Source organism: Onychostoma macrolepis, chromosome 15 (assembly GCF_012432095.1).
Source record: "Onychostoma macrolepis isolate SWU-2019 chromosome 15, ASM1243209v1, whole genome shotgun sequence".
NCBI classification, from domain to species: domain Eukaryota; kingdom Metazoa; phylum Chordata; class Actinopteri; order Cypriniformes; family Cyprinidae; genus Onychostoma; species Onychostoma macrolepis.
This window is the reverse complement of record NC_081169.1, coordinates 30,811,289-30,831,288: the sequence shown is the minus strand read 5'-3', so window position 1 is coordinate 30,831,288 and position 20,000 is coordinate 30,811,289. Positions and strand designations below refer to the sequence as shown.

General features: G+C 36.5%; 3 protein-coding genes across 5 annotated transcripts in view; all 3 read left to right on the top strand.

The window, feature by feature from the left end:
• Window positions 1-4,342, top strand: part of LOC131554326 (mitogen-activated protein kinase kinase kinase kinase 5) — a 27,900-nt gene extending 23,558 nt beyond the window's left edge. The window contains exons 26-31 of the mRNA XM_058799595.1: window positions 1-6; window positions 684-861; window positions 989-1,057; window positions 1,701-1,790; window positions 1,868-1,994; window positions 3,702-4,342. The exon at window positions 1-6 is cut by the window's left edge and continues 98 nt beyond it. Coding sequence (XP_058655578.1) covers window positions 1-6; window positions 684-861; window positions 989-1,057; window positions 1,701-1,790; window positions 1,868-1,994; window positions 3,702-3,816 — 585 coding nt within the window. The 3' untranslated portion in view covers window positions 3,817-4,342. The remainder of the gene's footprint in view (window positions 7-683; window positions 862-988; window positions 1,058-1,700; window positions 1,791-1,867; window positions 1,995-3,701) is intronic.
• Window positions 4,343-5,260: 918 nt separating this feature from the next.
• Window positions 5,261-18,516, top strand: zmp:0000000529 (WD repeat-containing protein 20). The gene is made up of 4 exons (XM_058799596.1): window positions 5,261-5,881; window positions 7,996-8,178; window positions 11,858-13,192; window positions 15,736-18,516. Exons 1-4 carry the CDS (start codon window positions 5,552-5,554, stop codon window positions 15,793-15,795), a joined length of 1,908 nt encoding a protein of 635 aa, XP_058655579.1. The 5' UTR covers window positions 5,261-5,551; the 3' UTR covers window positions 15,796-18,516.
• Window positions 18,517-19,436: 920 nt separating this feature from the next.
• The window catches only part of si:ch1073-429i10.1 (delta(14)-sterol reductase TM7SF2), a 13,179-nt gene continuing 12,615 nt past the window's right edge, over window positions 19,437-20,000 (top strand). For 2 of the 3 annotated variants that reach the window (XM_058799495.1, XM_058799493.1), the window contains exons 1-3: window positions 19,523-19,633; window positions 19,741-19,773; window positions 19,848-19,941. In XM_058799495.1, the coding sequence (XP_058655478.1) occupies window positions 19,928-19,941 (14 nt within the window). In that variant the 5' untranslated portion in view covers window positions 19,523-19,633; window positions 19,741-19,773; window positions 19,848-19,927. Of the gene's footprint in view, window positions 19,634-19,740; window positions 19,774-19,847; window positions 19,942-20,000 lie in introns of all 3 variants that reach the window. The other variant, XM_058799494.1, reaches the window with a different exon arrangement.

The following is a 20,000-nucleotide window of genomic DNA, read 5'->3' as shown; positions in this document are numbered from 1 at the left end:
ATCAAGGTGAGCCAACACAATCAGCCCTGACCTTTCACATCACATCGCTCGCCCACCCTCCACACACAGAAATGTCAGCACGTCGCCCTTAAGTTATAAATATTTTTCTCCCCTCAGTCTCACAACGAATAATTAGCATGTCTTGATTTCTGTCATCTGTGAATGATAATCAACAATAATGCGTTAAAATGTTTGTGTAAACACCTTTTGTTGAATGTACATTACCATTTAATGTTTTGAAAGAAGTCTTACAGTTATTAAAATACAGTAAAAATAGTGAAATGTTATTAGAATGTAAAACAGCAGTTTTCTATGTGAATATGTGTTAAACTGTAATTTATTTCTGTGATGCGCAGCTGTATTTTCAGCATCATTACTGCAGTCTTCAGTGTCACATGATCTTCAGAAATCATTCTAATATGCTGATTTACTGCTCAACAAACATTTCTGATTATTATCAATGTTGAAAACAGTCGTGCTGCACAATATTTTTGTGGAAATCATGATGCATTTTATTTTTCAGGATTCACAGATGAATAGACAGTTCAAAAGAACAGCATTTATTTGAAATAGAATCTTTTGTAACATTATAAATGTGCTTACTGTAACTTTTGATCAATTTAATGCGTCCTTGATGAGTTTCTTTCAGTTTTTCACATCATGTACTCTGTTCTGTCTCACAGCAATTTGACTTCCCTCTGCCGACGCCGCTGCGTGTGTTTGAGATGATGGTGGGTCCTGATCAGGAATATCCTCAGGTTTATATCCGGGTGAGCCGAGGATCCGGGCCGTCACACCCGGTTCAGCTGGACTACATCGACCTGAACTCAAACACATCGTGGTTCGCTGATACTGGACTCGGTATGGATCCACACACACACACACACACACACACACACACACACACACAATCAAACAGTTCTGAACAATGTCTCATGCATCTCTCTCTCTCTCTGTGTGTGTGTGTGTGTGTGTGTGTGTTTCTCAGAGAACCGCTGCGCTGACAGAGTTCAGTTGAATCAGCTGGACAGCGACACACTGCTGGTTTTGATTGACAGTGAGTATCATGTGACTGTGTCTGGAATATATATATATATATATATATATATATATATATTGGGTTACTCTTTATTTTAAAGGTGTCATTGTTACAGTGTAATTATACATTTAAGTACTGAGTAATTTTATTTAACTACATGTACTTACTATATGGTTAAGATTTTGGGTTTGACTTAATTACTTTTGGCTTTGGGTTATTTGCATGTAATTATGCATAATTTATTGTTATTATAATAGTAAGTACATGTAACGTGTAACAAGGACACCTTAAAATAAAGTGTTACTATATACTGTTTGTGTGTATAAAATCTCTCATTCTTGACTCATTATTATATAAAATATATATTTAAAGAAAGTTATATACTGTATATATGTATTTCTTGTTCTGTTTTGTTGCAGATTGATTGCACATATAAACACATTTCACACTTGTTTTTATGAAGTTGAAAGTATTGTCTGTGGTGATGAACATGACCCAGAGCTGATGTAAACAACACAGAACATTCCATTAATGGCCACAGAAAGTTTCTTACATAACATCTGTCAATGGAATGTTCCACACACACACACACACACACACACACACTCCAGATAATGTCATGGCGCTGTGATGATGATGATGTTTTTCTGTCGGTCATCAGACTCTGTTCATGCGGTCACTCTGAGCGGATCGGCTAAATGTCACAGGCACCTGGCGGACGTCAGCTTTAAGTTAGACATCGACGCTGTGGGTGAGTGTGTGTGAGTGTGTGTGAGTGTGATTTTAATGAGCAAGAACTCCATCACGACACACAAACTCTGTTCTCAGTGTATCACGACGAGACGCTGATCGCCATCTGGAAACATGGCTGGCAGAGGAGAGGTCAAGGGTCATCAGAGATCCTGCAGGAGATCACTGACCACAAGAAGACATTCCGGCTGCTGGGAACCGACAGGTACACACACACACACACACACACAGCTCACACACATACAAATCACATATACACAAAACACACACACACACACACACACACACACACACACACACACAAATCACATATACACAAAACACACACACACACACACACACACACACACACACACAAATCACATATACACAAAAACACACACACAAACAAACACACACACACACACCAGATGCACACAATACACACTATATATATACAGTCAAACCAAAAATAATTCAGACAGCAGATATAATTTTTGATATCTTTTACCAGCGGGTGCAGGACACTACAGTTCATTTATGTAAGAGAGGATAGCAAAATAAAATAAACGGTGACGTATTATACCCACAAATTCTTCATACAGTGGACTTTGGGATTTTGTTTTGCTTCAGTGTTTTTGTTTAATTGCTGATGTGATCTTTTTACACACAGACTGAACAAAATGAAGCATCTCTTGGTAATTGTTTGAGCTAAACTGGTTTTATCTAATTGTGTTCTTAAATTTAACAGCTGACAGCTATTCAACCCAATTCATTACATACCTTTCTATCAAAGTTATCATCAAGATCAGTTTGTTCTGACGCAGTTTAACTCCGAGTTCTTCTCATATTTTATTAACGTTTTCTAAACTATAGCGAATAAACTGAGATATCATGTGAGAAATGTGTCTGAATAAATTTAGCTTTTACTGTATATACACGACCAGTCAAAAGTTTTTGAACAGTAAGATGTTTAATGTTTTTTAAAGAAGTCTCTTCTGCTCATCAAGCCTGTGTTTATTTCAAAGTACAGCAAGAACAACACAATTTTGAAATATTTTTTTAGTATTTAAAATAACTGTTTTCTATTTGAATATATTTTAAAATGTCATTTATCCCTGTGATTTCACAGGATTACTGCAGTCTTCAGTGTCACATGATCTTCAGAAATCATTCTAATATACTGATTTGCTGCTCAACAAACATTTCTGATTATTATTATTATTATCAATATTTAAAACAGTTGAGTGCATTTCTTCAGGATTCTTTGATGAATAGAAAGATCCAAAGATCAGCATTTATCTGAAATAAAAAGCTTTTGTAACATTATACACTACACCATTCAAGAGCTTGGAGTCAGTATAAAGATTTTTTTGGGGGAAAGAAATTATAGAAATTAATACTTTTATTTCGCAAGGATGCATTAAATTGATCAAAAGTGATGATAAAGACATTTATAATGTTACAAAAGATTTCTATTTAAGATAAATGCTGTTCTTCTGAACTTTCTATTCATCAAAGAAACCTGAAAAAAATCTACTGATTTCAACATAATAATAATCAGAAATATTTGTTGAGCAGCAAATCAGCATATTAGAATGATTTCTGAAGATCATGTGACACTGAAGACTGGAGTAATCCTGTGAAATCACAGGGATAAATTACATTTTAAAATATATTCATATAGAAAACAGTTATTTTAAATACTAAAAATAAAATGTTACTTTTTTTGCTGATCAAATAAATGCAGGCTTGGTGAGCAGAAGAGACTTCTTTAAAAAATATTACAAATCTTACTGTTCAAACACTTTTGACTGGTAGTGTGTGTTGTGTATGTGTGTGTGTGTCATGTGTGTGTGTATACTATATATATCATTTTCAGGTCAGAAACATTTTTATGAATCATTATGGTATGTTTGATTTCTGTCAACAGAATCGTTGTCATGGAGAAGCGAGCGTGTGATGACCAATCAGGACTCTGTAATCTGTACATCCTGGAGACGGTTGACTCCACCCCTGTTTCCCAAACACACTCTGTTATTAATTAAACTCGTCCTGATGTTAATAAAGACGTCAGCACAGGTGTGAGAACACAGGCCGCGTCTGTCTCCAGTGTGTGTGTGTGTGTGTGTGTGTGTGATTTCTCAGTGATCAGTCCACTGAAAAACCCTTACAAGATCAACTTGTACAGTTTCTAACTATTGTGTTGTACAGAATCAGAGAAATCCAGAGCAAATGAGGATGAGGATGGCAGTCTAGAGCTGTAGTTCTAGTTTTCTCAGTATTTCATAGACACAGCAGGTCTTGACAGCGCCATCATTACTGTGTGTGTGTGTGTGTGTGTGTGTGTGAGCAGCGCCACCGCCTGGTCAGATCTTCTGTGTGTTTGCTGTTACTGTGACAGGACAGTTAAGATCTGCTGAATATCTCAGGGAGATCAGAACTGGAGTATTTGCACGTCTGTTGTGGATTAATAAAGTTGTTCTGTGTGAAATCAACCGGAGATATGAATGTGACTGAAACTCTTCTCCACTATATAAATAAAATAAAAGCCATTCAAGATGGTTATACAAACATGTGTCTCATTTTTCAAATGCTATACATTATGTAAGAAATGATAGATAGATAGATAGATAGATAGATAGATAGATAGATAGATAGATAGATAGATAGATAGATAGATAGATAGATAGATAGATACAAAACATAATGTTTGCAAAATAAAATGTAACATTCCCTTAATGTTTTCATAAGTTGATGGGAAAGTTAGAAAAATGTTCTTAAAACATATTTTTGTTAGATAGATAGATAGATAGACAGATAGATAGATAACAGGCTATTTAAAAAATTATTTTTTTTTAATGTAACAACTTGTTTCAGTGTTCAGCAAACATTTAAAAGTAACATTCGCAAAATGATAAAATGTAACATTCCCTTAATATAGATTAAGATAGATAGATAGATAGATAGATAGATAGATAGATGGATAGATGGATAGATGGATAGATAGATAGATAGATAGATGGATAGATGGATAGATAGATAGATAGATAGATAGATAGATGGATAGATGGATGGATAGATGGATAGATAGATAGATGGATAGATGGATAGATAGATAGATGGATAGATGGATAGATAGATAGATGGATAGATGGATAGATGGATAGATAGATAGATAGATGGATAGATGGATAGATAGATAGATAGATAGATAGATAGATAGATAGATGGATAGATAGATAACAGGCAAGTTATGAGCAAATGTTCTTTCAGTAACATTAATACAACGTTAGTTCCACGTTGAACGTTTGTCTAATGTTTTTGAAATGTAACGACTTTGTTTCAGCGTTCAGCAAACATTCTCACAGCAAAGTGATCAAACGTAACATTCCATAATGTTTTCTCTCACGTACACACAACCAAGAAAAACTTTTTAAAAGTTGTAAGAGCATTCATTGTGTTTTCATAATATAACGGGAACGCTAGTAAAACGCTCTCGAGCTGATATAGATGCTGTGCAGTTAATGAATGAGGGACTGTAGTGAATCCATGCTGCTGCTGAGATCACAGTGACTCTGTGTTTGGAGCAGCATCTCCTCCTCCTCCTCCTCCTCCTCTTCATCCCGGTTGCGCGCTCGTCGGTTCAGATGCGTTCTTCCGCCGCTCCGTTTGGACTCCGCGCGCAAGCCGTGCCGCGCTGCTCCCATTTTGCTTGTAGTTTTCCGCATTATTTCCAGGTCAGAGGCTCGGCGCTTCCTGTGCGGCGCGTGCGGACTGAAGATGGCCGCAGATGGAGGCGCTCTGAAGGATATCAATGAGATTAAATCGCAGTTCCGGACTCGCGAGGGATTCTACAAGCTGCTCACCCTCTCGGACTCTCAGCAGCGGGCCGGGCTGCCGCGGGGCCCCTCGGCGGGCGTCGCGAGCGGCGGCGCCGGTGTTGGGCTGGTGCAGGGGCCCGGGGCCGCCAACTCCTCTCCGGGCTTCCTGCCGCCGGTGCGGGTGTCGATGGTGAAGCTGAAGCCGGAGGACCCCAGCGAGGATTCGGAGCGAGTGTGCTTCAACATCGGCAGGGAACTTTACTTCTACACCTACACGAACATTAAGAAGGTAACGTGACGAGCATCTGTCGATCTGATGCGTGATTCGGTTTGAATGACAGATTCGGTTCGACTGCGGATCTGAGCGCTTCAGTGTAACAGCGAGATTCGCTTTGTTTACATTCGCGGATGGCATGCATCACCCAGCAAACAAACACATGCTCCGAGAACGTTTAACCTTCCTAAGTTATGAAAACGTTACCTGAACGCTCAGAACCAAACCTCCAGATTTTAAATGTTTCAATGTTTTTTTCTTGGTTAAGGGGAACATTTCATTCAAAACATTATGGGAACGTTACTTTTGAATGTTTTTTTGAACAATGTTACTGCAACGTTTGTTCAGAACCTTGCCAGAACGTTCTGAGAACATTTAGCTAACCTTCCAATCAAATTATGAAAACGTTACCTGAACGTTCAAACCTCCAGATTTTTAAATGTTTTTTTCTTGGCTAAGTGAACGTTAAAGGAACATTTCATTTAAAACATTATGGGAACGTTAATTTAGAATGTTCTGTGAACAAGTTGTAACATTTAAAAAACGTTAGATGAACATCCTACTAAAATGTTTCAGGAAAAAAACGTTCCATGATTGTCGTTTTTGTGCGAACGTTTTGAGAACATTATTAAAGACCCAGATACTTTGAATGAACGTTCCATTAATGTCACTGCAGCATTTGGTCATAATTTGCAGAGAACCTTGCCAGAACGTTTTGAGAACGTTTCCTGTTAGCTGGGTAAATGCGTGAGATCCAGAGAATTCCATATGAATCTGTCTGCAGTCATTATATGTTGATTTGTGTGCAAGTGTGACTAATAATGACACTCGTTATGTTTACGTAATTTTTTAAGCTTTCAATATAGCTTCGATGTTTGGATTGAAGACATCCACAGATAGAATGGGCTGGTCAGTGAAGGGTGCTGGTCTTTGGTTTATGACATCTTGCACAAACCATGTCTAGTTCTTGGAATGATTTTGAAATGGCTTTAGTGCGACTGAACCACCACCAGATGTCACACGAGATGTGGACTAGTGCCTGGAGGTCAGATTAGTAAAGGATGCTTAAACCAGCAGCTTGTTAAAAACCGCTTGTTCAGACTCGTTAAAGTAAATGCATATAAATATAAATCAATGTGACCATAAAGAATGACAGAAACATTTCGTCTGCACTCTGAGACAATGGGATTTAAGTGTTTGGCTTTTATTTTATTTGTTCGTCACAGTGCTGTTTATTTTATTGCATGCACATGAAAAGAGGATAAATGCACATTAACAAATTTTAACAAACAAGATTTCAGACTAGAGTTTGTGACAGTGGCTATACATACATGCATCTATACAAGACTTTCAAAATAATACAATGATCTTGTCCTTTCATGCTGGATATATGAATCAGGGTTATTATAATTAACTAAAAATAAAACAATAAAAAACATTTATTACGTAAATAAAAAATAAATCAAATAAACATTAACTGAAATAAAATATAGAAACATTTTTTTTTTTATCTAAAAATGTATAGACATTAAAACAACTAATTCTAATAAACATTTATGAAAATTAAAAGTAAATAAAATGATAAAAACATGACAAATGAAAATGGAAAATATAAAATGGAAACTAATTAAAAATATTAGTAAAATAATCTAAATACTTTATTATGTGTTTCAATTCAAAAACACATTTAATACAATTATGCAAGTGAATTTTTCCTTTGAAGACATAATATTTCTTACCAATAGTTATTCCTCATTTTTCCTTCTACTTTCTCTTCAGTTCACTTCTTTTTATTTTTTCATATATATATAAACAAACAAACACAAATAATAATTTTTTGACAATAACAATTACACTTTCACATATGAAAAATAGAGAAAATAATTTAAATAAAATAGAAAAAGAATAAAAACTACAGAACATGGACACATTCATATCAAAACTCTTATGACTAGTAAGTAATTCAAATAATATTTTTTAAACATCAATAGTAAATGAATAAATTGAAAAAGGAGGGAGGATTATGTAAAAGGATAATTAATATTATATGTATTGTTTTATAGTATAGATACTTTGATTTTAGAGGTGCCCATAACTGTGTGTGTGTGTGTGTGTGTGTGTGTGTGCAGGCAGTGGACCTCAGTAAGCCCATAGACAAGCGCATCTATAAGGGAACTCAGCCCACCTGTCATGACTTTAATCAGTACTCGGCCACGGCTGACAGCGTGGCTCTGATCGTGGGCTTCTCCGCCGGACAGGTGCAGTACCTCGACCCCATCAAGAAGGAGACCAGCAAGCTCTTCAACGAGGAGGTGAGCAGATGAGCTCCTCGTCATCTGTCACGCACATTCACACCTGATGAAAACATCTGCATCAGACGATCTGATCTCAGATGAGTGAACCGGATCACCTACCAGGGGCCAGTTGTTCAAAAAGTTTAATCTGGATCAGAATGATCTGGATTTGTAAATCCCATGTATTGCTATCCAGGATCAGGAGACCCATCTTACTTTTGTGCTGGTTTTTCAAAGCGAAATTGGATTGGATCACCCTGATCCAGATACACACTTTTCAGATTTCCAAATCTGGATTACTAGTGCTCTACGGAGCCCCTAAAGGGACATGCTGATGAAAAAAAAATTTTTTTTTAAATCCCAATGTTTTGCATTGCAATTGCACAAATAACTCTTTCTGACTGCTCCATCTCTGATGATTGTGCCAATGTCGTTACAATCAGTGATTAAACAAAACAACAGCTTTAAATTAAATATAATATTTTTGTTTGATATTGACAGCTGTTTGGGGATTTGGCGATATATTACATGTTAAAACGAAATACACCATTCTGCTGGGATCAGAATAATCCAATTTTTTGGATCAAAAGTATCCCAATCTTACTAAAACGTTCTGAACTACACAAACTGAGGATTTAATTCAGATCAAAACCAAGGTTGGATTTTGTGATCTAATCCGAATTCAGAATCCTTTTTTTTTTTTTTTTTTTTGGAACAACCTATTTTCAAGATTTGATCCAATCCGATGACTAGAATCCAATCAGATTACTTTTGAACAACTGGCCCCTGAAGTAAACAGATACATCATATTACCACATCCTAGTTTTCATGATGAATCACGTTTTTCATAAACAATTCAACATTTTTAAGTATTTTGTGAACAAACCGTGACTCGAGATCCATCTGCGATCATTAAGATGCTCCTTCAAGTTTCTAAACCAGTAATATGAAATCAGGAACCCTCTTTAGATCTTCTTCCTCAAACAGCCACAAACATTTAGTAATTTCCTTGTGGCAGTTTAAATTTGTTAATCTAATGGAAAGCAGGGACCCTTAAAATGATAAACAATCACTCTCTTTATTACATGACCTTTTTTTATACACCGTAAAGTTGATCTTGGACTGAACAAGTAACATTGCTGAACATGTTCTGAAAAAATCATTATACACGTAAAACTCTCTTTATTAACAGACTTTATAGTTCAGCATGTGACTCAGATTTCAGACCGATACTAATATTTCACCCACAGAATAAAGCCTATTTTAGGACAACAATTTTACACAAGACATATTGAAGGTGAAATGTGTAATGTGACATTTATTTAGATTTTGGGTTGCAGTGTGATTAGGCAAAGTTGGGGTCATTAGGATTTGTTAATATTTATTTGATCAAGAATACAGTAAAAATTGTGAAATATTATTGCAATTTAAAACAGCTGTTTTCTATGTGTTAAACTGTAATTTATTTCTGTGATGCGCAGCTGTATTTTCAGCATCATTACTGCAGTCTTCAGTGTCACATGATCTTCAGAAATCATTCTAATATACTGATTTGCTGCTCAACAAACATTTCTGATTATTATCAATGTTGAAAACAGTCGTGCTGCTCAATATTTCTGTGGAAACTGAAACATTTTATTTTTCAGTTTTTTTGATGAATAGAAAGTTCAAAAGAACAAATTTATTTGAAATTGCTATTTATTATTTGGTTCTTTGTACAGCTTTACATAAAAAATGTATTATAGCAAATTTTAAGAACTATAGTTAATAAAAGAGTATTTGTAAAAAAAAAAGAAATTCAATTGATTTCAGTATAGTATTAGGAATTTAAAGAAAATGTGTTGAATTATAATGAAAATGCCACAATATGACATAAATCTAATTAGGCTTCATTTTTTATTTATTATCAATGTTGAGAACAGTTAATATTTTTGTGGAAGCTGTGATCCCTTTTTTTTTTTTTTTAGGATTCACAGATTAATAGAAAGGTCAAAAGAACAGCATTTATTTGAAATTACTATTTATTTTTGGGATCTTTGTACAGCCTTAATTTATATATATATATATATATATATATATATATATATATATATATATATATATATATATATATTATAGCAAATTTTAATTTGTAATTTGTTTTACTTTTTTTACTTTTTTTTTTTTACATTTCAAATTAATAACTATAGTGCATTACGAGTATGTGTAAAAAAAATAAATAAATATATATATATATATATATATATATATATATATATATATATATATATATATATATATATATATATATATATATATATATATATATAGTAATAGGAATTTAAAGAAAATCTAATAAGGCTTAATTTTCTGATTATTATCAGTGTTGAAAACTGCACAATATTCAATATTTTTGTGGAAACCGTGATACATTTTATTTTTCAGGATTCACAGATGACCAGAAAGTTCAAAAGAACAGCATTTATTTTAAACTGAAATCTTTTGTAACATTATAAATGTCACTTTTGATCAGTTTAATGTTGCTGATATCGCGTTTATGGGGGTAGATCATTCAGTGATGCCGCACTCAAACTTTGAAACTCCCCGTCTCTTCGCTGTGTCAATAATATTCTTAAATTTAAATCATATCTTAAAACTAACCTGTTCTCTGAATGTTATCATTTATAAGTTATGTCCTACATCTTTTTGTTGTCTCGGTGTTACCATTCTTATTTAGTGTTGTTTTCTCATCGTGTTATATTTTGTTTTTCATATTTTGTGCTCCGGTTCGGGGAAAGTTACTTTTAAAAGTAATGCATTACAATATTGTGTTACTCCCTAAAAAAGTAACTAATTACGTTACTTAGTTACTTTTTATGGAAAGTAATGCGTTACGTTACTTTTGAGTTACTTTTTAAATCTGGGCAGGGCTTGTTTGTTTTTAATATAAAAAGTTCTTCTTTTACAATTGTAAAAGCCCTTTCACACCAAAAGTGAAGTGAATGCGGACTGAAGGAGATGTAGATTCACGTCTGTACAGTAGAGGGGCGCCGCTCAAACTAATCACATGAAGAATATGACGCAGGAGAAGAAAGTTCAACACTATTCAGCAATAACAAAAATAAAACAACAATAATTTGTCATTTTTGCTTATTATGGTTGAACTGGATCATCGAAGGTCAGCAGCAAAGAAACTGGTTAATAAAATAGGATTAAATACATAAATGATATTTGTCTTATTTAACATTTAATTATTGCAGGTTTGTATAATATTGAGTTTGCATTTGACTGTTTTTATTGATTTTGAGGAACGCTGAATGTGTTTTTGTGCAGGTGAGATGAGTAAATACATGTTGATATTTAGTCTAGAACTACAGTCATGTTCACACACAACGCTCTGCACTTACTCCTGATTTCTCTCAACACCAGAGCTGTCAGTCAATACATGAGAAACACAGTAACTGGAGTTACTTATTTAAAAAAGTAACTCCGATATTTCCTTCTAAATTAAAAAGTAATGCGTTACTTTACTGGCTACTTTAAAAAAGTAATCTGATTACGTAACTTGCGTTACTTGTAATGCGTTACCCCCAGCACTGTTTGTCATGTTTGTTTATTATACTGATGTTCTACTTCTCTAATTGCATCTTCACTGTAAAGCGACATTGAGCACTGGAAAGGCGCTCTATAAATAAACGTATTATTATTCTCTCCCCAGAGGCTGATAGACAAATCGAAGGTGACGTGTCTCAAATGGCTTCCCAAGTCGGAGAACCTCTTCCTCGCGTCTCACGCCAGCGGTCACCTCTACCTCTATAACGTGGAGCACCCATGTGGCACCACCGCGCCGCAGTACTGTCTGCTCCGTCAAGGCGAGGGCTTCGCAGTTTACGCCTGCAAAACCAAAACGCCCCGTAACCCTCTGCTCCGCTGGGCGGTCGGCGAGGGAGGGCTTAACGAATTCGCCTTCTCGCCCGACGGAGTTCACGTGGCCTGTGTCGGTCAAGACGGCTGCTTGCGTGTTTTCCACTTCGACTCGATGGAGCTTCAAGGCGTGATGAAGAGCTACTTCGGCGGGCTTCTCTGCGTCTCCTGGAGCCCCGATGGGAAGTATCTCGCAACGGGCGGAGAAGACGATTTAGTGACGGTTTGGTCGTTCGCAGAGAGTCGCGTCGTCGCGCGCGGACACGGCCACAAGTCGTGGGTCAACGTCGTCGCGTTCGATCCGTTCACGACGAAACTGGAGGACGAGGAGCCGATGGAGCTCAGCGGCAGCGAGGAGGATTTCCAGCAGGGGGCGCTGCAATTCGGCCGCGTGCGAACCAGCAGCACGCTTTCGCGACTTTCGCGGCACAGCTCCAAAGGCGGAGCTTCGTCCGTGACGTACCGCTTCGGATCGGTCGGGCAAGACACACAATTCTGTTTGTGGGATCTGACGGACGACGTTCTGTATCCGCGGCTTCCGCTCTCCCGCGCGATTACGAACACCTTCGGTCCTACGATCCCGAGCGGAAGCAGCGGAGTCGAAGGTCACCACCATCCTTCCAACCCTCTTCAGACGGCAACTTTGCCGTTGCCTTTACCTCGCTCGCTGTCGCGCTCAAATTCCCTTCCACATCCTGCCGTTGCAAACACCTCTAAAAGCCAGGGGGCGACGGAGAGCAGCGTTACGAGCGGCAGCGGCGGTGGCAGCGGAGGAGGAGGAATCGCGCCGTTTAGCATCGGACGCTTCGCGACGCTTTCTCTACAAGAGCGCAAATCGGACAAATCCGGGGTGGGAGGGGAAAAGGAGCACAAGCGCTATCACAGCCTCGGGAACATCAGCAAAAGCAATGATAAGATCAACGTGGCGCCGCGTAGCAACCGGCTAGATGGCGCTAAAGTGCTGGGAACCACGCTGTGTCCGCGCATGAACGAGGTGCCGCTGCTGGAGCCGCTGGTGTGCAAGAAAATCGCACACGAGCGACTCACCGTGCTCGTCTTTATGAATGACTGCATCATCACGGCGTGTCAGGAAGGACTCATCTGCACTTGGGCGAGACCCGGGAAAGCGGTGAGTCGAGATGTAAATGCAAAGCGTTCGGATTTGCGCACAAGGTTCATTGCAATGCGCTAAATGCATGTCAAAATAAACATGTACCACTTTTCGGTGGTCTTGATTACAGAAGCATTTTTCCATTCAATTTTTCCCATTTGGATTTTTTTAAAGTTTTTCTGATAAGAGTTATAAGCCATGGTGGATTAAACCAACAAACTAAAGAAAATATATATATATTTTTTAGTTTAAAGAATTTAAAAAAAAATCGATTGGTGTGGGATTTGCTTTAAAACTATTTTTTACTCAGAAATTGCTAGTAAATTTTGCACATAATTACAAAGAAACGGCAAGTAACATTGCACTAAATGTGAAATTTTGAGGTAGAAAGACTGAAACTTGAAAAATATTGTTAGTAGTCATTATGTTTAACAGCCACTGAAATAATAAAATGAAACACAATGGAGAAATATATAAGTACTGATTTAAAGATGTTGATCATTTTTATAGAAACAATACATTTTACATTTATTGCAAAGCATGCATATATACGCATTGTAACGCATTGAATTAAACATTAAATTTTGATGTAGAAAGACTGAAATAGTCTGGTAAAAATCTTCATTTACAGCTTATATTTTATATAAGTATCACAACATTACACACTTTGATTTGAAGCAGTGTTTTAAAAAAAAATCGGACACAAAGACAAAAGATACAAGACTGAACTGAACACGATTAATTTAATACTTTTTCATTTTTTTAACAGTCAATGAAATAATCGAATTAAAAACAATGGAGAAATGTGAATTAACACAGAATTATCTACATCTTTAAATCTGTTGATTATGTATATAGAAACTATATACTTTACATTTATTGCTAAATATTTAAGTAGTTTGAGAGTGTTGCAGTGTTCTTTTGGTGCGATTTGGTTGTTTCAGATTTTTCTGCAGAATCATGGATGATATGGCTAGTTCTTCACCGGGAATTCTGCTTTTAAACATGATTTTTTTTAAATAATAAGCTAAAATAATGTGGGCTGACAGCTTTAACAGAAGCATAAACCATCGATTACATTACAATAGGTCTGTCTTTAAAGTTTATTAACTTTTAGAAATCATTAAAAATCAGTTCTTATGTGGAGAAAATATATAGGATTTTTTATTTTTACTTCCAGGAACTTACTGTTGCACTGTAATGCAATTAACCAGTAACTTTATTTGTATTTTAATATGTATCAAGAAGTTTTTGTTTAAAGACAAAAATATACATTTAATAAAAAAACAAAACAATTGATGGTAAAAAAAAATATATATATATATAATATTAAAAAAAAAATAATAATATATTAGGGCTGTTAATTTAATGCATTAACTTAAGTTATGAAAAATAACGCGATTTAAATATTTGAAAGCAGTTAACACACTGGCCCCGCCCCCAACCCTGTACGTCATCTTACATTTCATACAGTTGACTGTTGACAAATATGATGCAGGGCAACAACTTCATAAATGCAGTTATGCCCTAAAATTCAAGATATTCGTGCAATAAATGCCCCTGTATGTGTTTTTGTCTCATATTTATATCATATGATAAGTGATATCACACCAGCAGTATCACACGAGTGCTGATTGTCCCGAATATCACAAGTTTAAATGTGATTTTATACAACAGTTCAGTAAATAAGAACTTGATATTTTGTTGTAATTTAAACACAATATTATGTGTTTTGCTCAATTTTGCAGAGAATATATTACCTTTAAAGCCACCGCAGAATTGTTGAGTGTCTCCGAGCAACACAGCGGTGTTTAGTTTCTGAATGAATCCGCATTTGAACGAATCTTGTGAATCAATGATTCAAAGCCTCATTCATAAAGAGAGCCGTTTACTTCATTCCTGAATGAATCGGCCGTTTGAACGAATCGAATGAATGAATGACTCAAACACATTTACCGCAACCTGCTGGCAGATTTAGTTTCGTATTTAGAGTATCATTTCATTAAAAAAAAAGATAATAATAATAAAAACTTAAATTCTGTAATCATTTACTCACCCTCATGTCGTTTCAAACCTTTCTTTTGTGGAACATATTTTGAAGACTGTTGGTAGTAAAGCTGTTTTGGTTACCAATGACTTTCATTGTATGAACAGAAAATACTGAGATTTTCTCAAATGATCTTCTTTTATGTTCCATAGTATACATTAGGCAGTTGTAGCCTAAATGTCTGTGTAATAAATTTTACGTTGAATCAAATAAAATATTTCTTTCTAAAGCTACAATTTGTAATGTCTACTTGATACTTTCTCATTTAGTGCAAAGATAGCTTTAAATGATCTTTTGTGGGCATTTTCACAGTCAAATTTATTTTGAAACATCATGTAATTAGATTACAAATTTTAATGGGCCGACAGCCCTTATTTATTTATTTGTTTGGTTGCTTGTTTATTTATTTGGCCAGTCATTTTCAGATGTAGCAAATATGCTGGATGCTGCCAAAAGTCAATTCATCGCTGCTCATATTTTAACTCGCGCTGTTTTCTTGTCTGTGTTTTCGTAGCACCCATCTCAGCCGCTGTCAGCACAGAATGGAAACTCTCCGAGCGGGACGGTGGTATAGCCCAAGCCTCATTCCCAGAGCCGGTCCATCACAGCGTCACCATTCACCCGTCCACTGAATCCCCACCAAACCACACGCTTGAGTTGCACATGAACGTAAACACACCCCGGGACCATGACACAGCGCTGCGACGCACCACGGCTCTCTCCTGCAGACAGACTGCGAGACTCTTCTGCTGGCCTCTTCTCTAGCAGCATTCACTGCAAAAGCCACGGCTGTTTTATTTCCTATTTATTTATTTGATCATCGAGACTTCTATTGTACATATTCAGACTACTCTATAACGGCAGAGACATGTATTGAAATAATGAACTCAAATAATTAATATATGAAGATCCTATATTGTACATAGTGACAGATGCATTGAATGTGGATTGACGAGTTCTTGTTCTAGTGTGCTAGTGCTTCATAAGTGGCGATCTGGCTGAGAAAGTGCATCCTTTGCTTTGGCATCGGGCCTGAACTGAGAGTTATGTGCATTTGTTCGACCGCTAGACTTGAGTTTACCGCTTCATAGATTACTAGAGAGGTGAGATTAGTGTCGTCTAGAAATGGTGTCAAATGGTAGGCAGGGTATATGAACCGTGAAAGTGAGATTTTATATATTTACTAAGTTTTTGCTAAGCAAACAACATCACCGCTGAATGAAAACGGACGTTTGTGCCATTCTCACATGACTGTTTAGAGCTAGTCCAAACTAGAAGCAGATCTCTCAAAATTTGCCTTGTTGAACGCAAGACTGGAAGCCTGTTTCCGCCACGGAATAAAAAATAATAATGGTTATTGCAGTTTTTTATCTCACAAATCAGACTATTTTCTCACAATTATGAGAAAAATGCAATATATATAAACAAAAAAAAACAAAAAACAGAATTGTGACGTATAAACAAATATTCTGTGGAGGAAACAAAAATCAGAATTGTAAATTGTGATTAAAAAAAGTCAGAATTGTGAGAAAAAGTAAAAATTGCAAGAGAGAAACTCAGAATTGCGAGAAAAAAAAAAAAAAAAAAAGTCACTTGCGAGATAACTCAAAATTCCCCAAAAAAGTAAAAGTTGCAAAATATAAACTCAGAATTCTGAAAAAAAGTCAAAATTGCGAGAACTCAGAATTGTGAAAAAAAAAAAAAAAAAAAAAAAGGCAAATTTGCGAGATATAAACTCAGAAGTGCGGGAAAAAAGGTTAAAATTGCAAGATATAAAATCAGAATTCCGAAAAAAAGTAACAAATTTCAACATGTAACCTCAGGATTACAAAAAAGTCAATTCTGAGAAAAAAGTCGCAATAACCTTTTTTTAAATTTTTTTTATCATTCTGTGATGGAAAAAAGCTTCCATACATGTTGGATGTAACGGAAGGGAGAAACTTTGTCGTTTGAGCAACACATTTAACTATTGTAGCATGGAGTAGGCGCTATTCCTTACACCTGCTATGCCTCTTGCAAAATTTTGCACATTTACAGGTTTTACAGATTTTAGCTTGCTGGAGGGACCATCTTCAAGGGTCGGGGTCACCGAGAGCCAATGTGAAGTGTGTTTTTAGGGTTTCGTCATGCAGACTTCTCAAAAGGACAATGTCGTATCATTTCTAGTGACGTCTGTCAATCAGTTCGATTCTTGCCATAAAGCAGATCAGTGCAAACCTGCATTAACAAACGCTCCTGTAGAGAGGAAAACATCATCAATGGATATCACATATACTGTGTCATACGTTTCAAATTGTCACCAAAACCAGTTTCTCAAACAAGTTTTGCAAATGTTTAAAGCTTCTTTTGTGATCCTGACAGTAATCGAACACCTTAAGGATGGGTTATTTTCTCGCACGCTCTTATTTAAAGCATCTAAATACTCAAACCAACTAGGAAAGCATTAAAATGGTTAGAGAAGTTTGTGATAAGCCATATTTGAGGACATTGAGTCTTTCTAGAAGTCTGCGAGGAATAACACTACATAAATTGGTCTTTGAGGTCATTGCACTGGTTTAAATGTGGTAAATTTGGCTTCTTAAGTGATCCTGACATGGACGTTTCTTCTAGAGGCAGAGCTTTGCTTGTATTTTAGACAAAGGCCAAGCTAATGAACTCATATATGATCATTCCCACTGAATTACAGAACACTACATGATAAAAACAGTGTTTTAGCCCTGACGGTATGTATGCTTAACACTTGGCTCTCATTTTTTGTAACTCTTAAGTGTTTATTGTTTTTTTTAATCTCAGATATTTTGGGATTTATGTTTTGTACGGCTGTAGCATTGTAATTGTCTTTACTGTTAACTGGAGAAATGCAAATGGACTAATTAGTGGATGTTGGAACGTTTTGTGTATTTTTATTGTGCGCTTTTTAAACTACTGCTTCCATCCATTAAGGGATTTTTTTTTTTTTTTTTTTGCAAATGCATTCAGTTCCGAAGGATGTTTTGTCTTATTGTAGCGTGTGTATCCTAACAGATGACGGCACCCATCTGCATACACTGTACTGTAAGAGCGCCCGCCTCATCGACGTATGAAAACGGTGTGACTTCCGTTCCTCCACACTGCTTTACTTTAAAATCGATTATCTTCCACTGCATGTGTTTTCATTTATCACACGGTTATATGCCTGAGTCTGGTGATGTGGCCAACAATATCACAATATCCAGTTTGTATATGGGAATCTGTTATTAAAACATCAAATACTCATGCATCGCATTTGATTTGTAATCATTTATACCAGTGAACAAATTTAAAGGAAAAGTTCATCCAAAAATGAAAATGCACTCGCCTTCAGTTCATCCGAGATGTAGATGAGTGTGTTTCTTCATCAGGTTTGTAGAAATGTGTCTCTGCATCAGTGTCTCAGCAATGGATGCTCTGCAGTGAATGGGTGCCGTCAGAATGAGAGTCTGATTAAAACATCACAATAATCCACAGCACTCCAGTCCATCAGTTAACATCTGGAGAAGACAAAAGCTGTGTGTTTGTTAAAAAACGCTGCTTGATCTGCAGATTTCTCTCCTGATTCAGACCAGGACACTTGTTCACTGGAGGAAGTGTTATTATGGATTATAAACTCTATGGTATTTTAGTTATAAACGTCTTAATGCTGGATGTGTTTCAGCTTTTGTCTTCTCCAGATGTTAACTGATGGACTGGAGTGCTGTGGATTATTGTGATGTTTTAATCAGACTCTCATTCTGATGGCACCCATTCACTGCAGAGCATCCATTGCTGAGACACTGATGCAGAGACACATTTCTACAAACCTGATGAAGAAACAAACTCATCTACATCTCGGATGAACTGAGCATGAACACATTTTCAGAACTGTTTCATTAATTGTACAAACTAGTGAAATGCTTTTATTTTGCATGTCGATATGTGCAGTAATGCAGCTTATGATTCAGAAAAGTAGAGCTGGTGTTTTATATCAGTTGAGTTGAGTCTAGATATGATTGTGACTCTCACACACTAATGATTCATGCTGATGTTGAGGCGTTTCTCTGTTGCTTGAGTGTTTCAGATTGACTGAACAGATTCAGAGAGGATGATGTAATTGCCACACACACACTTTGCTCTCTTAAATGTGTTTTGCAGTGCAAATCTGATCACAAACACACTGATTCACAGCACAAGTGTGTGTGTATTTAATCAAACTCTGAGATCTTTCAGAATGAGGGAAGTTCATGCAACTCGAGTTGTCTGTTGAACGTTTTCAGTTATTGCATGTTTCATTCAACACGCCGAAGATATCGCAACACGTCAGTAGTATGTTGTAACGGCTGAAATATAAAGACCCTTGTCTTCGGTGAATACAGCAGTGCGGAGCTGTTGTAGGAAACCTGCTCTATCTACCTCTGGTAAGACTGTTAAAAATCATATCTGATCACATTTTAGGCAAAGCAGACGTCGTGTGATTGTGTTTTAGAGTTGGTGCAGTGGTTTGAAATAAGCTGATCTTTCACAGATTATCATGACGACTCACCAACAACAACATCAGGTGAGTTTGAGAAATGAAATGAAGTGTTTATTCTAGATTCGCCCTAAATTCACACACCTCTGACTGTCCTACAGACGCACGGGAACAGATCCCTGCAGGACACGGGTAACGGGGAGCTGAAGGATGGTAAAGGTCTGGTACAGATCCACAGTAGATGGAACAACATCAGTAAGTACTTCAGCTGGGTCTAAACACCAGCTATTAACCTCGGTTTACAGGACACCACT

Bases quoted from the DNA above. Each gene is read 5' to 3' on its own strand.
- zmp:0000000529 (XM_058799596.1), top strand. From the start codon at position 5,552: ATGGCCGCAGATGGAGGCGCTCTGAAGGATATCAATGAGATTAAATCG. The intron at 5,882-7,995 runs GTAACGTGACGA...GTGTGTGTGCAG, and splicing joins CCTACACGAACATTAAGAAG to GCAGTGGACCTCAGTAAGCC. The intron at 8,179-11,857 runs GTGAGCAGATGA...TTCTCTCCCCAG, and splicing joins GCAAGCTCTTCAACGAGGAG to AGGCTGATAGACAAATCGAA.